The following is a 23240-nucleotide window of genomic DNA, read 5'->3' on the forward strand; positions in this document are numbered from 1 at the left end:
GCTGTAAAAATCACTGCCAACTTATCTTGGTCTGAATCTAGGCAGACCTTGGTCGGGATTTAACGCAATTTGGAAGCAAAACACCATCCACACGGTTGGATTAAATTATGGATTTACCGTTTAACTGAAGCAACGGGCTGACCGCCTGAGTCAGAGTATAATAAAATAATATATATGTACAGTAAGTGGCCTAAAAGTTGACCACCAAAACTGCGACTTTGAACCGGTATCTCCTTCTCATTCTTACTCACAGTTGTATCATTAACGAATGTATGGCGGGCCACCGTAAAGCCTGACCTGAGTAATATACGATCACGCGCCATATTGCGGAATTTCATTGGAACTAAATTTTTCATACTAAACTGAACTGTCACCCCATACATGAGAATAGATAACAGCGCCCTCTTGACAATGATCATATATTTGGTCGCAGTCCGGTACGGCCGTCTGTTATAGTTCATCTTGGCTGGAAGTCACCTTGCCAACCGTATAGCACGTACCTTTAAGACTGAATTTCCAACCAAAATAGATGCCAACAACCGGTATTGTGCTGTGCGAATCCAGTTTCGAAGATATTTTGACAATCACAAACTCTTGATCACGACGTACATCACATGGCTGTACATTATCTGTATTCATGTTGACATTGACATTTCTCATTCTTATTTCTTGTAGCAGAATTAAATACAATACTTTTACAATAAATATCAGTTTTATTTGTACCTAACCGTGACAAGTTAACCGGCAATTTGTCTTCTAGCTTGAAAAGGTATTGTATGATGTTTATTTCAAAAATTATTTTGTTTACTTAAGAGGTTATACTTAGGTTATTTTTTCAGCGGTATATTTGATTAATAATCTAGTATATGTATGTTTTATTTATTTAACCATTAGTCTATAAAATCCATTTCCTTAAGTATGATGTAAATTATTGTTTAAGTTATGTTATTTATTATTAGTAACAAATATTTTTCTATTCCTTCAGATAAGCTGTTTAATATATTCCATTATTTATCTCGTACTCGAGTTGTAATTAAGGCGATAGTAAACTCATACTGTTTACAGTTCACGGGGTCATCTGTTATCTAAATGTCATAGGTGATGATTATCTCTGGTCGTTAGCTTTATCTGGTCAGTTTGCTTCAGAGTGTCTTGCATTTACAATGTTACTCTGCTAGTGTTCTATTTAAGCTCTATTTCATTGAAAAAAAGCTATTATAGTATTGGTGCGTATTTTATTAGTTATTTATTTTTATTTCAAAGGGTTTAAGAACATATTTAAATGGATTCCTTAGGTAGTTTTCTTGTTTTGAATGTTTGAAATTATTTATAGTTATTACCTTTTGTTGGTTACATCATTTGTTGTTGACCAAAAATTTCCTTGGTTAGGTATGAAATGTGACTTTGTATATGGATCTAATTTTTTAGAGTACTACTTGGTTGTACTTTGCTAACTGTTACTGCATAACTTTTAATTTTCTAAATATAACCATATTGTTAATTAAAATAGGATTATATTGGTAAGCCTGTTTCATTGGGTTTGGTACCTCCCCTAAAGGGGCCCACTGATTACCACAGTTAGCCGGATATCAGCCTGTCAGTCATTTGCAAAAGCTGACAATCGCAAATAACTGTCAGGCCGACATCATCCGGCAAACTTGTAATCAGTGAGCCCCTAATGTTCGGTTACTCTATTCGGTGTTTATGCTTCTTTCACACATGGTCTTGTACCCAAGTCATATAAATCTAACATACAAATTTACCAGTATTTTCTTACAATTTTGGAGTTTTAAACTTGCCCACTAATCTGATAATTTAAAAATAATTTTCACTTTTTTCATTTCATGAATTTATTGTCTATTTCAGAAACATGGCTCTTCAAAGGCATATCTTTTTTGCTACAAAGCAATACATATGTGCTGCAAGATGCTCCATCCTCCAAGCTAACCTTAGACAGTCATATTGTGAACTACGGCACAAATACAGCACAGAAGCCTCTGAAGAGAGGAAGTTCACAGACCGCCATGAATGGGTAGTTGTTAAAAATAACATAGGCACTGTAGGAATTAGCAAATATGCTCAGGAGTCTCTCGGTGATGTTGTGTTTGCTCAGCTTCCCGAACCAGGCACAGAAATCAAAGCGGGAGATGAGTGTGGAGCGCTTGAGAGTGTGAAAGCGGCAAGTGAGATCTATTCACCAGTTACGGGCACCGTTACTGAGAAAAACGCTGAAGTAGAGAGCAAACCTGGTCTGATCAATACGTCATGCTATGACCAAGGCTGGCTTTTTAAACTAAAGCTATCTGACCCCGCTGAAGTGTCTAAGCTGATGAATGAAGAACAGTATGAAACATTCCTTAAAACAGATGCGGAGAAGGACCATTAGTGAATGTGTTAAGTTTTTGTTTTAATATTTAACTTAAATGTGATTAGATTTAAATATATGGAAAGTTAACATGTTAGTTTTTCATTTTAAGTCTGTAGTTCTCAGATCTCTTAATCTAACACTTTAATAACTTTGTAGTCAAGTTGAAACATTGTGTATATTGAACAAATCAGAGTAAATTTCATTATGCAGGTTCTTTGGTTGCCATCATCAAAACAACAATTTTATTTTCAAAGCACCAGCTGGTAAAGGCTTTCTTGATACTTCAAAAACTGATGAGAAATAGGCATTTTATCAACAAGAGTGGATAAAATGCCTATTTCTCATTTGATGCAAATTTTGAGTTTATAAATATTTAATAGCGTTAATTTGGATTTGATTTGTAATGTTTTACAGTTAGTAATTTTCTCGTGTTGGTGTGGTGAAAAATTTTGTTTAACTCGGTGGCAAAGTTTGTTTAACCCTCGTGACTCTTGCAACGCTCAAGATTCGATTTAGAATTTTGAAATCGTGTTTCATACGACGTTTTCAACTGATTTTATGCAGGGGGGTCACCTCTCTGCTCTGCACCTGACTACATTTATCGCATGACTACTTTTGCTCTCGACTTGTCCACGTGGAATGATAATGATTATTGATAAAAACTATCCTATATCCTTCCCCGGGCTCCAAACTATCTACATACCAAATTTGATCTAAATCGGTTCAGCATTTTAGGTGTGAAGGGCATTCAATTATATGAGTAGGGATTTATAAAACGTGAGGTCAATGGCAACTTGTGGCCTAAATCCGAAACCTAAACTTGACACTTACATCAATAAGCGGAAGACTTGTGCTGCCCCCTACAGTTTACTATATCTGACTGATTAAATATAAGTAGTAAGTACTCATTATAAAAATAGTTTATCACTTATAGTTACTGTCATACACGATGCTGCGCAGATTTATAAAAAAAAAAAAAATCGTAACTTATAAGTAAACTTTTTTATATCTGTGCCGATGCCTCTTTTTAAGTAATGAAGATATTTGTATTAAGAAGCACCCTTATAATAAACCTTTCCTAACGTGACATTCCGAAGCAAATAGGCCCCAGGAGCACTTTTACATGTATTTTTTTACAAACAATAAAAATAACAAAATAAAATTACAAATATGGAATCATTAAATATTAGATATTGTATTAGAGATGTATACAGTCTCTAAATATCGAATTAGACAAAAAACTGATAAAAAAATACAACTAACAAATACTAAAATTCTTTAGAGATGTAAAAGGTCTCCAAGAATTGAATTAATATAAAATAATAAATAATTAAATTAAAGAATAACCCCCTTATTCATAACCCCCCCCCCCCCCCTATTTATCTTACTCTCAACTACAAAGCCTGCACCTAACAAGTCTCTTTTTGACCCAGTGGTTGACTGGCAGAGAATGCCTTAAGGCATTAAGTCCACCATTTGTACTTAATATTTTATGTGCAATAAAGTATAAATAAATAAACGTTTACTAAAGTTGACAAGCCGCTAATAATCGTTTGTCCCTTTCCATCATACCAATACGTCGGAAAGGGACAAACGATTATTAGCGGCTTGTCAACTTTAGTAGAAGTTATGAATAAGGGGGTTAATAACTAAAAGACAAGAAATTAAATCAAACAGAATCAGAGAGAACAGTCGTCGTGAATGACACGATCTATAATTATGTTATAAGCGAGACTGCTAATGTAAACGCGTCCTTATAATAATTATCAACACGTATGATGAAATACTTAGACCGCAGGGGGTCTCACAAGGTCTTACTCAACTTGTTTATCTATTACATCGATTACAAATAAAAGTCAAATACGGTGCATTATCATGTTTATTTAAGTGCAATCTTACAATTAACAATTGAATTGTTTATACAATCGCTTTGGCATGATGAAAACATAATTTGACTATAATTATATCACTACGGGTTAGTTTATATCACGTTCATACGATGAGACCAAAACTTCAGCATGGCTGTTTCGATATCACAAAACACGATTGTACGCTCAGATATGTTGGTTATTGTACTAGTAGATAGTTTCCTAAAATTAAACTAAATACGGAAAACTCGAACTTCTAAAGTTGGTAGTTAATTTGAACAATTGGATTATTTCTATTAAAGATCGCTTAGGTACTTACAATACTGCCCCTACTAAGGTCTGATTTTTCAAACATCAGATAAAATTATCTGTCAGATAAAGATAACACGCTCCCTTTCTTTCACAAGCAAGAAGAAAAAGAAGTGAAACTTGAAAAATCTGACCTAAGCCAAATAGCGCTGTCTCAAGGTAATTCATTGCTAACTTATTTATACTTTACTTTCTATGGCTTAAAATTCCTTTTTCAAAATCATTTGTTACTGAGATAGCGCTTTTTGACTACGGAGGGCAGAGTACTGGGTGTGTAGCCAGTATGCCAATCGTTTACGCTCAGTAGCGAACGAAACGCAACTTTCACTGTCGCACTAAAATGGAACAGTGATAGAGAGATGACTACGCTACGCTATGGAGCAATGACGATTGGCATGTCGGCTAAGCACCCTGTAACACCACCACACACTATATAGTACCTACTTCAATTATGGTTACAAGTTCAACACTTAATTAAGTATCAATAACAAACTTCTTGGTTTTGTATGAGTTTTTCTTCCTTTTGTGAAAATATGTTCTCTCAGAACTGTGACATTCTTATAATATTTAGTCACGCCTAGGGAATGCAATCTCGATCTCGCACGAATATTCGAGATTCAATCTCGATGACAAGAAATCTCGATTTTTGCATTCTCGGTCGAGATCCCGATGAATATATTCGAGATCTCGAACGAGATTGAAAGATAGATCCATGTTACTTTGTTTTGAGTAGGTAATCTTTTTGATCTTAGATTCATGTTGTTCAGGCAGTGCTACTGTGTGCGGCCGTCAGCAGGCAGCGTCGTGTCAGCTGAAGATAAAAGCATTGGCACGCTCTATGCGGAGGGATCGGTGGAACTTACGATTTAAGAATTTTGGTCCTTATGCAGTTCTATTTAGAGTTCTAATTTCTTTAATTTTATTTCTTGAGTTATCAACTTCTCCCCTTATTGATCGCTATTTTTTTTGTAAGTTGCTCAGTGCTTGTCAAAAATATCAACCGAGCATGTGTGCTTCTGCTTCTTCGCTTTATTATTGTTACGTGTTTTTTTTAAGTAAAGTTAATTACACATGTAAATTAGAGTACCTAAGTAATTTCTTTCTTTTTTAATAAAATAATTTTTTTGAATGTTGCTTTAATTTGGGTAACATGGTGCTGTTGAGTGCGTCAGTCTGCGGCATCAGAAGGTTGCTTAAAGTATGTGAGGATTACGCACACACGCACGGACTCAAGTATAATGTTAATAAAAGTCAGTATATGGTTTTTGGGGTCGAGTCTAAAATACCATCTGTAATACCACCTATCAAACTTAACACGGTTGCCCTGCAAAGGGTATACCAGTTCAAGTATCTAGGTCATATCGTTACTACCGACCTCAAGGACGATGCTGATATAGAACGGGAACGTAGGGCCTTATCGGTCAGAGCTAACATGATTGCACGCAGATTTGTTTGATGCTCAAAAGAAAGTAAGGTGACTTTATTCCGAGCTTTTTGCACAACATTCTACACTTACAGTCTATGGAGAAGGTACACCTTGAGATCGTATAGGGCCCTACAAGTACAATATAATAACGCGTTCAGGGCACTGATGGGGCTGCCGCGATACTGCAGCGCATCAGGGATGTTTGCGGAGGCGCAGGTGGCGTGTTTTAAAGCTACCATGCGCTTGCGAGCCGCATCTCTGGTGCGACGCGTGCGCGCCAGCTCCAACAGCGTCCTGGCAATGATTGCGGACAAGTTTTGCCCGTACATGTCATTTTGCTGTGGACTCCATGCGCCCAGCAGCGCTGTGGTTAACACATTGAGATAGGTGATAACTGTCAATGTGTTAACCACTGATACGTTAAAAAACTTTTATTTTCTTTGTATTATTTTATTGTAGGTATTAATGCATGTGTACTCGTATTTGTAGTATAGTGTTCCAAATTAATATGTATGAGTCATTATGTTACTCGAAATAAACGAATTTTAATTTAATTAATTTAATTTAATTTATTGATTTTTGTTTTTAAATATAACGACATATTTTAAATAAGTAGTATATACGGAATCCTTAGAGACGTTTGATCAAAATAAACACATTTTAATTACTGTGTCAAATCTCGATCTCGAAAGTCTAACTGTCAAAATCTCGAAACAGCCAATCCCGATTTATATTTTTCGTGCGAGAGCTCGAATCGCCAATCTTGGAGCGAAATTGCATTCCCTGACTAAGATATTCTAGTTAGTTATCTTCTCATTGTATTTAAGGTAGGCGTAGTTGTCCGATAGGGCATTTGTCCTACTTACCTCCTTTACGTACAGATAGGTATATGACATAAAAACTTTAAAAGACTGTGTTAGAATAGTTGGATAGATTCACCCAAATGTTGTGCATTTAGGCGCCTGTCCAACCGGCGACTAAAAGGAGACTAGATTCGTGTTCGTACGTACGTAGTTCAAATGTACAGTCGGTGCCCTAACCAACAAAAATGAAAATCTTTATTTCGGGTAACTAATGGCCCATAAATAAATACCTTAAAAACATCAGTATCCACTTTGCTATACAGCTAGTATGGCACGTGGGTACTTAAGTAGGGGCACTTACAGTACCTGTTATTGTACGTGTTTTGGACCCGTGTACGTCCTTAAACTACGTCCACAAGAAAGTGACTTTTAATCATCCACTAACACAAATGGTGCCGAAACCAGTAATATTGTACATTACAGACGTAGCTAACTCGGATAGCAAGATGAAGAAATAACGGTTCTGTAAGATCTCGGTCTGGACCCGGGTACGTCCTTAAACTACGTCCAAAAGAGAGGTATGGGCATTGTGAATGTCATCTCGCTTTGTGTGGTAGGGCACAGCACAGCGGATGTCATACCAGATCTAGAGCAGAGCCCAACTGGGGAAGTACCTCCACCTTACAGAAAATCGCAGCCAAATAACACTAGACCCTACTCATAGTGTCCTGCCGGTGAGTAAGGTTGCCAAAGCTCAACGAGGGGCGGGAGGGGGTTAGGGTCGGCAACGCGCATGTAACTCCTCTGGAGTTGCAGGCGTACATAGGCTACGGATACTGCTTACCATCAGGCGGGCCGTATGCTTGTTAGCCACCGACGTAATATTAAAAAAAAGCAAAAGTAAAGAAAGTCACTCATCGTCAATCGTCAGCGGTAGGACAGCCACCTTATACTATGGTATAATTTAGATCTACTACATATTACAAAGCTAATTTGCTACTATATTATATCTTTTAAGTTTTTCACGATAATACACGACGTTTTGTGCGTGACCTTTTTGTGCGATATCTATTTTATATATTATGAACTGGGTAGGTTATTATATTATAATCGTTTATTTAAATTGAAACAAATTTTAGCATTAGGAATATTACCGACTCAAAATTCAAGATGTGACTTGTCGCGAAAGCTCAAATTATATATTGAGCTTTTGAAACGTTTCACTCGTTAACGATCCTTGAATCAAAGACCTAAGGTTGAAATTCCAATGACACGCACGTGGTCTGAAAGATTAGTCTATGAATGACCTTTGTCAAAACAATGACTTACAGGAAAGAGATAAGAACTACATTTAATCAACTGGATTCTACTTTAAGGCCTGTGACGGCACTGAGACTTTTGACGGCACACCGCTTGCGTGACGTGTGTATGCACGCCGTGCACTGCACGGCTCCAACATTTTAGTGCGCGTCTACGCACCCGCAGCCGGTGCTCTGGGCTTTACTGTATTATGTTTCGGTTCAAAACCTTATACTATACAATACAAAACACTTGGTAGTGACCATCTAAAACTCTAGTTAGTAATAACACGTAAGTAGAGACTAGACTTGCCGAGCTGAATAAACATCAATTTTTCGTTCGAGGGTACGGCGGTCGGCAGTTCAAATAATGTTTTGATTCTATACTTCTTATTCAGCGCACAATAAACATTAATCGAAACACACATAGGTACACATATTTAGAGGAACACTATTTTGGCGAAAATACGTGTGACTCGGACTAACACAAAAACATGTAATGAGAACTGGAGGAGCGATGTCGAAGCAGGAACGCAGCGTAGCGAGTGAGAGGGACAGCGCGAACTTTTTAAATACTATATCTCTAAAATGTGTGACTTGGACTGCAAGATAACGTGTACTGCTGCTAGTAAATTATATTTGTTGTCTTGGATTTGGATAGGAAGTATAATTAATAATCAAACGAACTTATACAAAAAATAATATAAAACATGTTATGTTTTTAGTACCTACTCCTAATTATCTTACGACTAGATATATAACATTCCGACCAGCCGAACGTGACTTCTCATATTTCTACGCAGGAATCGAAATTTCTCCTTTCCTAAATGAAAGTTTCCTTTGAAATTTCCGAGAACTTTTCAAACTTTTTGGAAACTTTCCGAATCTTGCACATGTAAGACCTCCTGGAGGGTCTACCGACAACACTGAAGTTCGAAATTGCGGACATCTTTCTCTGTCACTCTAGTTACTCCATAACTAGAGTAAAAGAGCAAGATGCCCGCAATACTTGGGTAATCTGGCCCTCTGATAGGCGCTATACTCCACCGACCACGACAGATATTTTCAGATATTTTTGCGCGCTCTGTTGTGCAAACTATTTTTGCAAATAATTCTAATAAACATATGACAAGCACCGGGTTTTTAATTGTTTTCAATTCAAAACTTATAGTTATTTATATAAACCGGTAAAATGAACAGGGCATTTAATACTCTTTAACACTGTCACACACCACTTAAACTGTAATATATTTTACAGTACATATGGTGCTACTTTACCGCACTAGTGCGAAAATTAGCATATTACGTTACTATGTCGAACATTTAAAGGACCATATGTACTGTAAAACGTTGAACGATACATGTGCGAATAGGTAATTCCCAACTCGTGTCGATTTAAAACACCCCCTTCGGTCGTGTTTTAATTTATCGCTACTCGTTTCGAATTTCCTATTTTTCGCACTTGTATCGTAATGTACTATTTATATATAAACTTACAATATATTTTTATATTTAGGTATAGAATGGCCATTCAACCGATACACTTTTCAGTGACCACATATATATATTAAGCTCTGTTTTTATATACCATATCGAAATTTCTATGTAATCGGACTATCATTTTAAGATCTGAGATATAAAAACAACGCTTTTTAGAGCAATAGGGGTTTGAATACATTTAGGTGGTAATAGTGGGAAAAAGTTGACACTGAGTTGCGGCATTATCGTGCACATAGCCATGTATTGTAACCATAGCGTGTTATTTTTGATAAACTATAGCTTATTATTTACTTTCTACATTATTAAAGTAATTTTCTATGGTAAACTTCTACAGACATTTGCTTATAAAATTGAATTGAAAATTTATCCTACACACAAGGGACTTGTAAGAAATACATAGTATATTCTTAAATTTTATAATATTGACATATAATTTACAAAATGCATAAAATGCAATATTGAACCTTCAAGGGCGTAGCCAGCTAGTGAACCTGAGGGGGGGGGGGGATTTGATATGCTGCAGAAGGGCATCTGCCCCCCCCCCCATTCTCACCTGCCTACGCCCATGTGAACCTGTCATCTACGTCAATAATGAGTTTATTAAGTATAAGATAAACAGACAAGGTTTTCACTAAAATGACAGATATATCTACATACCCATTTTTACCAGCACCCCCCAATTCTAGGCATTTTCAACTTTATTTCAATGTGATAGAAAAAGCTACATGTCGGGTGCCATAAAAGGGCGTGGTTGCAGCAATGATATCATAACTTAAGATAGGTTATAGGCGTTCCAAAATTGAAGCGCTTACCTTGTGACAAATTGTACAAGTTGCCTTTAATCGCCCAAACGAGAGATCTGCACGTGCTAACGCTCTGCTCCCGCTCACCGAAAGTGACAGAATGTTTAACGAGTATGACAAATGGAAGTAATTTTTATGCTCCTTATGTAGGAGTATAACCTATCTATAGTTATACAATATCATTGGGTTGTAGAAGATATTTTACCAAAAATTATCTTATTTAACTTTGTTAGAGTAGACTCCATTGATATCTTAACCTTTTGAACGCCAGACGGCGAAGGAATATGCCCTACCCCGGACGCCAATGCGATTATTTAAGCGAAATTGAACTTTACGGAGTCCCACGTCCCTATTGCATTGGCGAAGCTGTCGGCTGCAGCCGTCGATTATGTCCTTGGCAAGACTTCGATGACGGCCACAGCCAGCTGTGGCGGTTAAAAGGTTAAATGAATATCTTTTTGATATTAAAACTTATAAAAAACTACACTAGAGTCATACCAAGATAAATTGGCAGCGATTTTGACAGCCAACAGTGCAAGTGTTATTGTAAAATAACAAACTTCTATGAATGTATGATGTTTACTTAACACTTCCACAGACTGGGCTATCAAAATCGTTGCTAACTTAGCTTGGTCTCGCTCTATCGTTTTCAGTATGTGCTCCTTTGGTAGACATTTAGGTTAACACAATACCACAAAGACAATACACTGCGTTTCCGAGATTTTCATTTCATTTTGAACTTTATCGACAAACGTACATATAGTTAGGTGGGCTAAGAGGAACTATGGGGCAAGGGGACACTTGCAGAGAATATAAACGGTTAGAGATGCTTAAAAATAAATAAAGTTACGAAAAATAAACCTAATGCATAAATCACATTGGCTTAAAAATACCTACCATACATTACCCCAAGCAAAATAAATTATGTTTCTCTTACCCCACCTGATTATAGTCGTATTTAGAACGCGCTTTAGTATACATTTAAAAGGGACTTACTCCTCTCAAACAACGTATCATTTGAACGGGTTATTCCTGGGCAAGTAGTGTGACCTTGTTGACGCACACCACATTACCACGATTCTCATTTGATTTTGAACTTTATCAAAAACGGTGTAAAGTAGTTTTCAGCACGCACTTGGCTATGTACGACTACTATACTGTGTATAGTACTGTGTCGTACTTTGTTGACGAATGACGAGCATTCAATTTTGAACTTTATTACGAACACGCAGAGTTGTTTATAGCATGTGCTGCTTTAACAGCTGATCCACAAAACCCACGTCAAATAAATGTTTTTCGTTCAAACCAGCGTATCATTCCTAACTTTCTCCACCCGATTGACAAACGGTGTGATTAGCTTAAAAGTCCATTTGATACTAAACGGCTTGTCTAAAGCTAGGGTTATATTAAATATCTCCAGTACCTTATTGTTCGGGTTGTATGTGAACTGGCACGGCTGCAGGCAGGGCGCGCCGTCGATGGCCACGCCCCGCACGGGGCGCGGCTGGCCGAGCAGGGTGACCCGGTCGACGGGCGGCACGCCGTAGCCCCACCAGTGGACCTCGCTCTTCAGCTCGGTGTAGTTGAGGACGAACTCTATGTGGCTGTATTGCTTCTCTTCGTAGCTGTCTGGAAGTTGAAACGTAAGACAAATGATTATTATTGCTTTACTGACAATACAATAAAAAACAAGTGTAGTGATACTAATTTAGTAATAAAAATACATACATACACACATACATACATATACATTTACGCTTTTGTTATGTACGCTATAAGTTTACACTATTATTATTTTTTCAATTGTACATCGAAATTTAAAATTAGGAAACTATAGGTCTATAACGAAATCAATGCATTGCTATTAGCTAAGTTGCTCATATGTTTATTTAAGACTGTGTTTCTCAATAAATTAAAAAAAAAACACAGGTAAGTTTGCAGTTTAGAGACACAGATAAATTCGTTCAGTAGCCCTATTTAGTATATTATAAGGTAACCAAATGTTTAATAGTAGATAGCCTGCAGGCGGCTCTTGTATGTAGCTATTGACTCACTGAGTGTATCCCCGTGGTCCCAGTAGAGTAGTCCCCTCGCACGCCGCGCCGCGGGCGCCGCCAGCAGCTGCAGCGGCATGGAGCGCGCGCGCTGTGTGGTGACCGCGCCTGCAGGCGGCTCTTGTATGTAGCTATTGACTCACTGAGTGTATCCCCGTGGTCCCAGTAGAGTAGTCCCCTCGCACGCCGCGCCGCGGGCGCCGCCAGCAGCTGCAGCGGCATGGAGCGCGCGCGCTGTGTGGTGACCGCGCCTGCAGGCGGCTCTTGTATGTAGCTATTGACTCACTGAGTGTATCCCCGTGGTCCCAGTAGAGTAGTCCCCTCGCACGCCGCGCCGCGGGCGCCGCCAGCAGCTGCAGCGGCATGGAGCGCGCGCGCTGCGTGGTGACCGCGCCTGCAGGCGGCTCTTGTATGTAGCTATTGACTCACTGAGTGTATCCCCGTGGTCCCAGTAGAGTAGTCCCCTCGCACGCCGCGCCGCGGGCGCCGCCAGCAGCTGCAGCGGCATGGAGCGCGCGCGCTGTGTGGTGACCGCGCCTGCAGGCGGCTCTTGTATGTAGCTATTGACTCACTGAGTGTATCCCCGTGGTCCCAGTAGAGTAGTCCCCTCGCACGCCGCGCCGCGGGCGCCGCCAGCAGCTGCAGCGGCATGGAGCGCGCGCGCTGTGTGGTGACCGCGCCTGCAGGCGGCTCTTGTATGTAGCTATTGACTCACTGAGGGTATCCCCGTGGTCCCAGTAGAGTAGTCCCCTCGCACGCCGCGCCGCGGGCGCCGCCAGCAGCTGCAGCGGCATGGAGCACGCGCGCTGCGTGGTGACCGCGCCTGCAGGCGGCTCTTGTATGTAGCTATTGACTCACTGAGTGTATCCCCGTGGTCCCAGTAGAGTAGTCCCCTCGCACGCCGCGCCGCGGGCGCCGCCAGCAGCTGCAGCGGCATGGAGCGCGCGCGCTGCGTGGTGACCGCGCCTGCAGGCGGCTCTTGTATGTAGCTATTGACTCACTGAGTGTATCCCCGTGGTCCCAGTAGAGTAGTCCCCTCGCACGCCGCGCCGCGGGCGCCGCCAGCAGCTGCAGCGGCATGGAGCGCGCGCGCTGCGTGGTGACCGCGCCTGCAGGCGGCTCTTGTATGTAGCTATTGACTCACTGAGGGTATCCCCGTGGTCCCAGTAGAGTAGTCCCCTCGCACGCCGCGCCGCGGGCGCCGCCAGCAGCTGCAGCGGCATGGAGCGCGCGCGCTGCGTGGTGACCGCGCCTGCAGGCGGCTCTTGTATGTAGCTATTGACTCACTGAGTGTATCCCCGTGGTCCCAGTAGAGTAGTCCCCTCGCACGCCGCGCCGCGGGCACCGCCAGCAGCTGCAGCGGCATGGAGCGCGCGCGCTGCGTGGTGACCGCGCCTGCAGGCGGCTCTTGTATGTAGCTATTGACTCACTGAGTGTATCCCCGTGGTCCCAGTAGAGTAGTCCCCTCGCACGCCGCGCCGCGGGCGCCGCCAGCAGCTGCAGCGGCATGGAGCGCGCGCGCTGCGTGGTGACCGCGCCTGCAGGCGGCTCTTGTATGTAGCTATTGACTCACTGAGTGTATCCCCGTGGTCCCAGTAGAGTAGTCCCCTCGCACGCCGCGCCGCGGGCGCCGCCAGCAGCTGCAGCGGCATGGAGCGCGCGCGCTGCGTGGTGACCGCGCCTGCAGGCGGCTCTTGTATGTAGCTATTGACTCACTGAGGGTATCCCCGTGGTCCCAGTAGAGTAGTCCCCTCGCACGCCGCGCCGCGGGCGCCGCCAGCAGCTGCAGCGGCATGGAGCGCGCGCGCTGCGTGGTGACCGCGCCTGCAGGCGGCTCTTGTATGTAGCTATTGACTCACTGAGTGTATCCCCGTGGTCCCAGTAGAGTAGTCCCCTCGCACGCCGCGCCGCGGGCGCCGCCAGCAGCTGCAGCGGCATGGAGCGCGCGCGCTGCGTGGTGACCGCGCCTGCAGGCGGCTCTTGTATGTAGCTATTGACTCACTGAGTGTATCCCCGTGGTCCCAGTAGAGTAGTCCCCTCGCACGCCGCGCCGCGGGCGCCGCCAGCAGCTGCAGCGGCATGGAGCGCGCGCGCTGCGTGGTGACCGCGCCTGCAGGCGGCTCTTGTATGTAGCTATTGACTCACTGAGTGTATCCCCGTGGTCCCAGTAGAGTAGTCCCCTCGCACGCCGCGCCGCGGGCGCCGCCAGCAGCTGCAGCGGCATGGAGCGCGCGCGCTGCGTGGTGACCGCGCCTGCAGGCGGCTCTTGTATGTAGCTATTGACTCACTGAGTGTATCCCCGTGGTCCCAGTAGAGTAGTCCCCTCGCACGCCGCGCCGCGGGCGCCGCCAGCAGCTGCAGCGGCATGGAGCGCGCGCGCTGCGTGGTGACCGCGCCTGCAGGCGGCTCTTGTATGTAGCTATTGACTCACTGAGTGTATCCCCGTGGTCCCAGTAGAGTAGTCCCCTCGCACGCCGCGCCGCGGGCGCCGCCAGCAGCTGCAGCGGCATGGAGCGCGCGCGCTGCGTGGTGACCGCGCCTGCAGGCGGCTCTTGTATGTAGCTATTGACTCACTGAGTGTATCCCCGTGGTCCCAGTAGAGTAGTCCCCTCGCACGCCGCGCCGCGGGCGCCGCCAGCAGCTGCAGCGGCATGGAGCGCGCGCGCTGCGTGGTGACCGCGCCTGCAGGCGGCTCTTGTATGTAGCTATTGACTCACTGAGTGTATCCCCGTGGTCCCAGTAGAGTAGTCCCCTCGCACGCCGCGCCGCGGGCGCCGCCAGCAGCTGCAGCGGCATGGAGCGCGCGCGCTGTGTGGTGACCGCGCCTGCAGGCGGCTCTTGTATGTAGCTATTGACTCACTGAGTGTATCCCCGTGGTCCCAGTAGAGTAGTCCCCTCGCACGCCGCGCCGCGGGCGCCGCCAGCAGCTGCAGCGGCATGGAGCGCGCGCGCTGCGTGGTGACCGCGCCTGCAGGCGGCTCTTGGAGCGGAATGATGCCGCCACCCTGTGGAAAACCAATATTACTTCAGTAAAATATAAAAGGATTACTACTATTGTATTCTAGCATTAAACCAAGCCTTAATTATCTTCTTTCATTGTAAAATGTAAATGGTAAACGTAGTTCATAAGTCATAATAGTTTCTATTGTTTTTACCTAGCTCAGAAGTCAGAGACTTCAATACCTAAATGTACTTACCTTTAATGCCAATAAAATTTATTTTATTATTATTTTACTACTATTTAAGGAAGCTATTTTTTATGAGTGGTTTAGCATCGAAAAGGATGTTAGGCAAAGATGTGTAGCGTCACCGTGGCTGTTTAATCTATTCATGGACAGTAGTATGCATGATTTGAGAAATGATGAATGTGGGCTGAGAATGAGTGGGTTACTCGTCAAATGTCTTCTTTATGCTGATGACCTGGTATTGCTAGCGTCATGTGGTGAAGAGTTGCAGGAGATGGTAACTAGAATGCATAGGTCTTTTCAAAGGAAAGGAATGAAAATAAATGTGAGCAAGACGAAAGTAGTGGTATTTGAAAAGGGAGAAAATATGAAAAACTGTAAAATTTTGATTGGTCAAGAAAGAGTGGAACAAGTGAAAGAGTTTGTGTATCTGGGAACCTTGTTCCTAGGTACGGTAAACATGATGAAGACATTGAAAGGAGAGTAAATGCTGGAAATTGTGTGAATGGGGCACTTAACGCTTTTATGAGCAGCCAGAAGGTGTCGCAAAAAGCACGGTTGGCACGGTTCACTGCATAGAGGGCTGTTCTTGCCTACACTTATGTATGGTAGCGAAAGTTGGATACGGCAGAAGAGGCATCAGAGTCGAGTGAATGCAGTGGAAATGAGAGCGTTGAGAAGTGTGTGTAGTGTGAAATTACAAGATAGAATTAGGAACAGTCTGATAAGGGAAAAGTGCAGACTGAACGAAGATGTAGTGACAAAAAGCGGCCAAGTGCGAGTCGGACTCGCGCATGAAGGGTTCCGTACCATTTAAGACGTATTAAAAAAAAATCTACTTACTAGATTTTGTTCAACATTTTACCACTTTGGAAGTGTCTCTCGCGCAAACTATTCAGTTTAGAAAAAAATGATATTAGGAACCTAAATATCATTTTTGAAGACCTATCCATAGATACCCCACACGTATGGGTTTGATGAAAAAATTTTTTTTTTAATTATATGAAGTTTTAAAAAAAAAACTACTCACTAGATCTCGTTCAAACCAATTTTCGTTGGAAGTTTGCATGGTAATGTATATCATATATTTTTTTTAGATTTTTCATTCTGTTATTTTAGAAGTTACGGGGGGGGGGGGACACACATTTTTTCACTTTGGAAGTGTCTCTCGCGCAAACTATTCAGTTTAGAAAAAAATGATATTAGGAACCTAAATATCATTTTTGAAGACCTATCCATAGATACCCCACACGTATGGGTTTGACGAAAAAAGATTTTTTGAGTTTCAGTTCTAAGTATGGGGAACCCCCAAAATTTATTGTTTTTTTTTTCTATTTTTGTGTGAACATCTTAATGCGGTTCATAGAATACATCCACTTACTAAGTTTGAACAGTATAGCTCTTATAGTTTCGGAAAAAAGTGGCTGTGACAGAATCGGACAGACAGACGGACATGACGAATCTATAAGGGTTCCGTTTTTTGCCATTTGGCTACGGAACCCTAAAAACCGGATAAGTGCGAGTCGGACTCGCCCACCGAGGGTTCCGTACTTTTTAGTATTTGTTGTTATAGCGGCAAGAGAAATAAATCGTCTGTGAAAATTTCAACTGTCTAGTCTATCACGGTTCATGAGATACAGCCTGGTGACAGACGGACGAACGGACGGACAGCGGAGTCTTAGTAATAGGGTCCCGTTTTACCCTTTGGGTACGGAACCCTAAAAATTGAGAAAGGTATGTTAAGATGGTTTGGACACGTGGAAAGAATGAGTGAAAGAAGGTTAACAAAGAGAGTGTATAAGGGAGAAGTAGAAGAGGGAGCTGGAAGGGGTAGATCTCGGCGGACTTTCTCTGATCAAATCGGGGAAATCTTGAAGAAAGGCCAGGTCAAGAGCACCCTAAACCGGCGTGTATGAGGAATGTCATGAAAGTGAAGGAAGCGAAAGAGATATGTCCGGATCGTAGCAAGTGGAAATCCGTGGACTCTGCCTACCCCTCCGGGAAACAGGCGTGATTATTTGTATGTATTTTTTATGAAAATATTTTGATTTGCGAATTTTAAAGAATACGAAAGAGAAAGTGATCAATGCCTCATCAAGTGCCCAGGGCTGGTTTTACATTCGCGTCAGATGCCTAGACCGCTCGGCCACCCGCGGCACGGCTTCAGTTTAAAAGGATTAATGTTCCTCAAGGGACTTCCTCAAGGAAGCTGCTTATCGAACACCCTATTTTTAGTATATATAAATGATCTTTGCAATTAAAAAATGTTTAATGGGTAAATTCTTTCCTACGCTGATGACACTGCCCTACTTTTGTCTCCAAAATCAACACAGGAAGTATCCGAGCACGCACAATGGATTTAACAATTGGCTGCAACGTTACGTACTAACACTTATATAAAATTTAAAATGCACAAAACTAACCACAACACTACTAATCACAAGAAACAAACCGATGCACCTGTCCTGAAATAGATATTACTAAAAAAACTACGTATTTGGGTATTAAAATCGATGAAACTCTCTCTTTCAAGGACCACGTTGAAGCATTGTGCAACAGAATCCAGAAGTTGATATTTGTTTTCAAAAAACTACGAGCAATCGCGTGTCCTGACTTAATCAAACAAGTTTATTTTGCGATATGTCAGTGGGTGATCTTATATTGTATCTCCTCATGGGGCGGATTAGCTAAAACTACTCTTCTTAACCTAGAAAGAGCCCAGAGAGCTGTTCTAAAGGTAGCTACTTTCCTGCAGGTTGTATCAGGCGCCGGAGAAGTAGGTGCGGGTAGTGTGGGCGCCTTGGTCCAGTATCGGCGATGTCATAATGTACGAGCCTATGAGGAACTGAGAACGACTTCAACCACAATAAGTAAATAAATAAATATTATAGGACATTATTACACAAAGTAATGTACTAACCCGGACAGCGACTGTCACTGGTCGTGTGCCAGCATTATGCTCTGCTGGCTCGGGTAGTTCTGGCGCCCTGCTCCAGGATGGGCGATATCATGATATACCGGCCTATGAGGAACTGAGAACGACTTCAACTACAATAAGTAATGTACTAACCCGGACAGCTACCGTCTGGTTCTCGTCCAGCTTGTTCCACTGGTCGTGCGCCAGCATGGTGCCGTCCTGCAGGCTGTACCAGGCGCCGGGGAAGTAGGCGCGGGTAGTGCGGGCGCCCTGCTCCAGGATGGGCGATATCATGATGTACGGGCCTATCAGGAATTGGGTGTCGATGTCGTGGGTCACTGGGTTATCGGGTGTTCTGGAAAGATAATTTTTGTTAATGATTTTTGAAGAGAAAACTTCTTTAGCGACGCTGTGCACTTTTTGTGATGGGGAAAAAATGTTAAACTCGCGTCAGGTGTCACGTGACCGTCAGATTGAAAATTCGTAAGATGGACACGTGACATAACGGTGACGTCTAAATTGAATGTCATCGAAGCCTGGTTACTTATATCTCTAAAAATCGTATCTCATTCAAGTGTGACATTTTATTTTCTTCATAATCAAAGTGCTGTCATAACGGTTAAAGAAGTTTGATCTTTGTTAATTGTGTTGTATTGTATCTTTGTGTTGTTGGGTGTCCATGATTGTAGATACTCAAATTTTTCCTTATCAAAAAGTTAAATAACAGAAAAGCGTGATTGTTTTACTTAATATGATGGTGAACAACTCATTAACATTTACTGATTGTGTAGGCTGTAGTCCTGCTCACATCTCATGAATTATATGTTATATATTAACACTAAAATTAGCATTTCAAAATATCTTCCACACTCAAATTTATTTACGTAGGTATATTAGAGAATTATCTCTTTTTATAAAATTGCTACTCAATTTCTCCAAAATATCGAAAATGCACAACGTTAATATTCAAATTTTCACTTTTGCCGGCACTCTCGAAGTGCAACGTGCAACCCGTTGTTTTTTCTTTATCTAGTGGATAAGCTTATTTTTTTGCAATTCTACTTCAACAAGTGGCTCTTGCCGAGGGCAAATGTGCTAGTTACTATAAAAAAAATCCCAAATAGTTGTAGGTGTGCCTATAATATTTGAAGAGTAATCTCTATTTCTTGAGAATACCATAACGTGATGACAATTATACTAACGGTAAAATATATGAAAAAAAAAACAACGGGTTGCACTGCGGGAGTGCCGGCAGAAGTGTAAACTTGAATATTAACGTTGTGCATTTTTGATATTTTGGAATGGTTAGGGAATAATTTTGCACGAATTGTTTTAGTTATCAGTCTAAAAGTACTATCATTTATGTGGTAAAATACAATATTCATTTATTATGCTATTGTACACAAACATGTCAATTTATATTACATTAAAAATTTAACACTTCAGAACTATTACAATTATTTAACATTGGTCTACTGGCTTCAATGACATTGTAACAGTTTTTCTATCAGGTCACGTGTCCGTCTTACGAATTTTCAATCTGACGAATCTGTCGGTCACGTGACCTGTCGCGAGTTAAACATTTTTTCCCCATCACAAAAATTGCACAGCGCCGCTAAAGAAGTTTTCACTTAAAAAAACCAAATAGGACCAGCTGTCTTCGAGAATCGGGGAAATCATATGAAAAAAGTTAATAAGATCCCATTAAAAGGAAAATTCCCATTTCCCATTTCGGGCAGTCGACCACTTTCAATTTTTAGAAGTCAGGTGGGACGTGGCAACAACGAGGACCAGTCAGCGCGCGGGACGATGAATATATACCACTCCGTTCGTCGTAGATCGCAATTCAGCTACCAATAGATGAACATTTATATTGGAGAGCACACGTTGATTTCTTTTGGGGTAATAGTACTACAAACGATGCTTTTAAGCTTAGAATAAATTTAGAAGTGGAATACCGTCTTGGGTGAGACTTGAATATGACTTGGAACTCCGGTAGCCGTTTAAGAAGTGTAAAGTTCTTACGGTAGATGTCGCTAGGGTCCCCTAGACCCATATGGTGGAAAATTTGCTGCCTATGGATGAGGCCTTGGTGGCTCAGATGGCAGAGCGCTGGAGTATCAATTCAGAGGCCGTGAGTTCAAGTCTCACCCAAGACAGTAATCTTTCCACTTTTAAATTTATTCTAAGCTTAATAGCATCGTTTGCAGACGTTCCTGCTTTTTTTTAATTAATTTAGTATGGGTAGCACATCGTTACTGGTGAATTTCCAATATGACTTGGAACTCCGGTAGCCGTCTAAGAAGTGTAAAGTTCTTACGGTAGATGTCGCTAGGGTCCCCTAGACCCATATGGAGGAAAATTTGCTGCCTATGGATGAGGTCTTGGTGGCTCAGATGGCAGAGCGCTGGAGTATCAATTCAGAGGCCGTGAGTTCAAGTCTCGCCCAAGACAGTAATCTATCCACTTTTAAATTTATTCTGAACTTAATAGAATCGTTTGCAGACGTTCCTGCTTTTTTAAAAATAATTTAGTATGGGTAGCACATCGTTACTGGTGAATTTCCAATATGCTGTAAACCTGTCTGTTGTGTTGCACGATGAATCTATTTACCACTCAGTATCAACTCCTATGTTTCCACAATATAACTTGAAAAATGTTTCGGCACTGTTTGTCTTCTCCGTAGTTCCATTTATTGTATCTTTTCATGTAATGACTGTTTGTTGCCATAAAAAAAAAAATGACTTGGAACTCCGATAGCCGTCTAAGAAGTGTAAAGTTCTAACGGTAGATGTCGCTAGGGTCCCCTAGACCCATATGGTGGAAAATTTGCTGCCTATGGATGAGGTCTTGGTAGCTCAGATGGCAGAGCGCTGGAGTATCGATCCAAAGGCCGTGAGTTCAAGTCTCACCCAAGACAGTAATTTTTCGACTTTTAAATTGATTCTAAGCTTAATAGCATCGTTTGCAGCCGTTTCTGCTTGTTAAAAATTAATAGTACTGATATCCAAAGAGCATTTACAGTACATATGGGGCTACTTTATAGCACTAGTGCGAGAAGTAGCATATTACGTTACTGTGTCGAACATTTAAAGGGCCATATGTACTGTAAAACGTTGTACGATACATGTGCGAATAGGTAATTCGCAACTCGTGTCGATTTAAAACACTCCCTTCGGTCGTGTTTTAATTTATCGCCACTCGTTTCGAATTTCCTATTTTTCGCACTTGTATCGTAATGTACTATTGTGACCCAAAAAGCTGGTATCAGGGCAGTAAGCGGAAGTGAATATCTCGCCCAGTGTAAAGCAATATTTCAAGAACTTTTGCTTGGTAAATGTTATTACTCTGTAGATAAATTTTAAAATGATATTTATTCTCTTCTTCCTCGCGTTGTCCCGGCATTTTGTCACGGCTCGTGGGAGCCTGGGGTCCGCTTGACAACTAATCCCAAGATGTGGCGTAGGCACTAGTTTTAACGAAAGCGACTGCCATCTGACCTTCCAACCCAGAGGATAAACTAGGCCTTGTTGGGATTAGTCCGGTTTCCTCACGATGTTTTCCTTCACCGAAAAGCGACTGGTAAATATCAAATGATATTTCGTACATAAATTCCGAAAAACTCATTGGTACGAGCCGGGGTTTGAACCCGCGATAAAAAAAAAAAAAAAAAAACGATAAAAAAAAAATGATATTTATTTTAATGATTTTATTATGAATTGTTAATTAATTTTGCAAATCTTATACTGACTTTTAATTGTAATGTTTAATTTAACTCCTCGTGTAAATAGTTATGTAAATATTTCTACGCCGAAGCATGCCGGCAGAATATGCTGATCTAATACCTTCTACTAACCAACAGTGTATGTACAGTGTGTGTTCTTGGAAACAAAGTATTGAATTGAATAAGGCAGTAAGCTTTACACAAAGCTTTTAAACATTTGCAGAGGATATAGAAGTGGAGTACTTACTCAAAGAACAGGGGTCTAGCCACAGTTTCCCCGGCTACGTGAGCGCGCCAGAATAATGTGTAGTAGTACGGCAAGAGTCGGTAGCGAGTTCGTAGAGCCTGCTTGCTTGCTTCTACGACCTCAGGGCCGAGGCTCACTGGATCTTGAGGCTGTGAACAATAGTTAAATGACCAAGGGTTGAAAGTGGCCCTTTTACCCGATATATTTTCGAGGCGAACGAACGAAAACAACGCGCGAGTAGTTTAGAGGGAGAAATCGTTGCTATACTTACTCAAATTCGTATCTGATATACGTATCTTATATATAGATACGAGGTTGAGTAAGTATGGCGACGAAGTGGGTGCTTTAACGCTGTTTTTTAAATTTTTACTATGGGGAAAGCAAAATACACAAGCCGTCACAAGCATTTCAAAAAAGATTTAGGGACCTGTTTCACTATATCCAAGTAAAGTATTGGATAGACAATAAACAAATAAATTAACTGACAGATAAAACTTCCTACAAAACTTAGCAGTTAATCTACCAGTTAACCTTATTTGAAGATTGTGAAACGACAACGATGACTTTATTCGTCAGATAAGTGGCAAGTAGCTTATTCCGGACTTTCTTGGATATTGTAAAACAGCTTAGGCTCTGTGTGAAATACATGGAGTAAGCAATTTGTCTTTTAGCTATAGTTTGAACAATTATCGGCAATGACGGCACTAGGAATTAAATAATAGTAAGTAAAAATTTATT

General features: G+C 41.7%; 3 protein-coding genes across 4 annotated transcripts in view; 1 reads left to right on the forward strand and 2 right to left on the reverse strand.

Moving 5' to 3' along the window:
- The first annotated feature begins 223 nt into the window (after positions 1–223).
- LOC133523805 (glycine cleavage system H protein, mitochondrial) lies at positions 224–2457 on the forward strand. Of its 2 annotated transcripts, none has more exons than XM_061859538.1 (2): positions 224–769; positions 1867–2457. In XM_061859538.1, exon 2 carries the CDS (start codon positions 1871–1873, stop codon positions 2384–2386), a length of 516 nt encoding a protein of 171 aa, XP_061715522.1. In that variant the 5' UTR covers positions 224–769; positions 1867–1870; the 3' UTR covers positions 2387–2457. The 2 variants fall into 2 exon arrangements, with proteins under 2 accessions (XP_061715522.1, XP_061715523.1); XM_061859539.1 differs by lacking the exon at positions 224–769 and adding an exon at positions 1104–1226.
- A 1774-nt stretch (positions 2458–4231) lies between these two features.
- LOC133523810 (sucrase-isomaltase, intestinal-like) lies at positions 4232–12547 on the reverse strand. The gene is made up of 2 exons (XM_061859551.1): positions 12430–12547; positions 4232–12004 (listed from the first exon to the last, which is right to left on the reverse strand). The coding sequence occupies exons 1-2, from the start codon at positions 12506–12508 to the stop codon at positions 11676–11678; spliced, it is 408 nt and encodes a 135-aa protein (XP_061715535.1). The 5' UTR covers positions 12509–12547; the 3' UTR covers positions 4232–11675.
- A 1713-nt stretch (positions 12548–14260) lies between these two features.
- LOC133523891 (lysosomal alpha-glucosidase-like) overlaps positions 14261–23240 on the reverse strand; it is a 55930-nt gene continuing 46950 nt past the window's right edge. The window contains exons 19-21 of the mRNA XM_061859645.1: positions 22503–22651; positions 18685–18886; positions 14261–15434 (exon numbers count right to left, since the gene is read on the reverse strand). Of these exons, the coding sequence (XP_061715629.1) occupies positions 15135–15434; positions 18685–18886; positions 22503–22651 (651 nt within the window). The 3' untranslated portion in view covers positions 14261–15134. The remainder of the gene's footprint in view (positions 15435–18684; positions 18887–22502; positions 22652–23240) is intronic.

Source organism: Cydia pomonella, chromosome 12, assembly GCF_033807575.1.
Source record: "Cydia pomonella isolate Wapato2018A chromosome 12, ilCydPomo1, whole genome shotgun sequence".
NCBI lineage: Eukaryota > Metazoa > Arthropoda > Insecta > Lepidoptera > Tortricidae > Cydia > Cydia pomonella.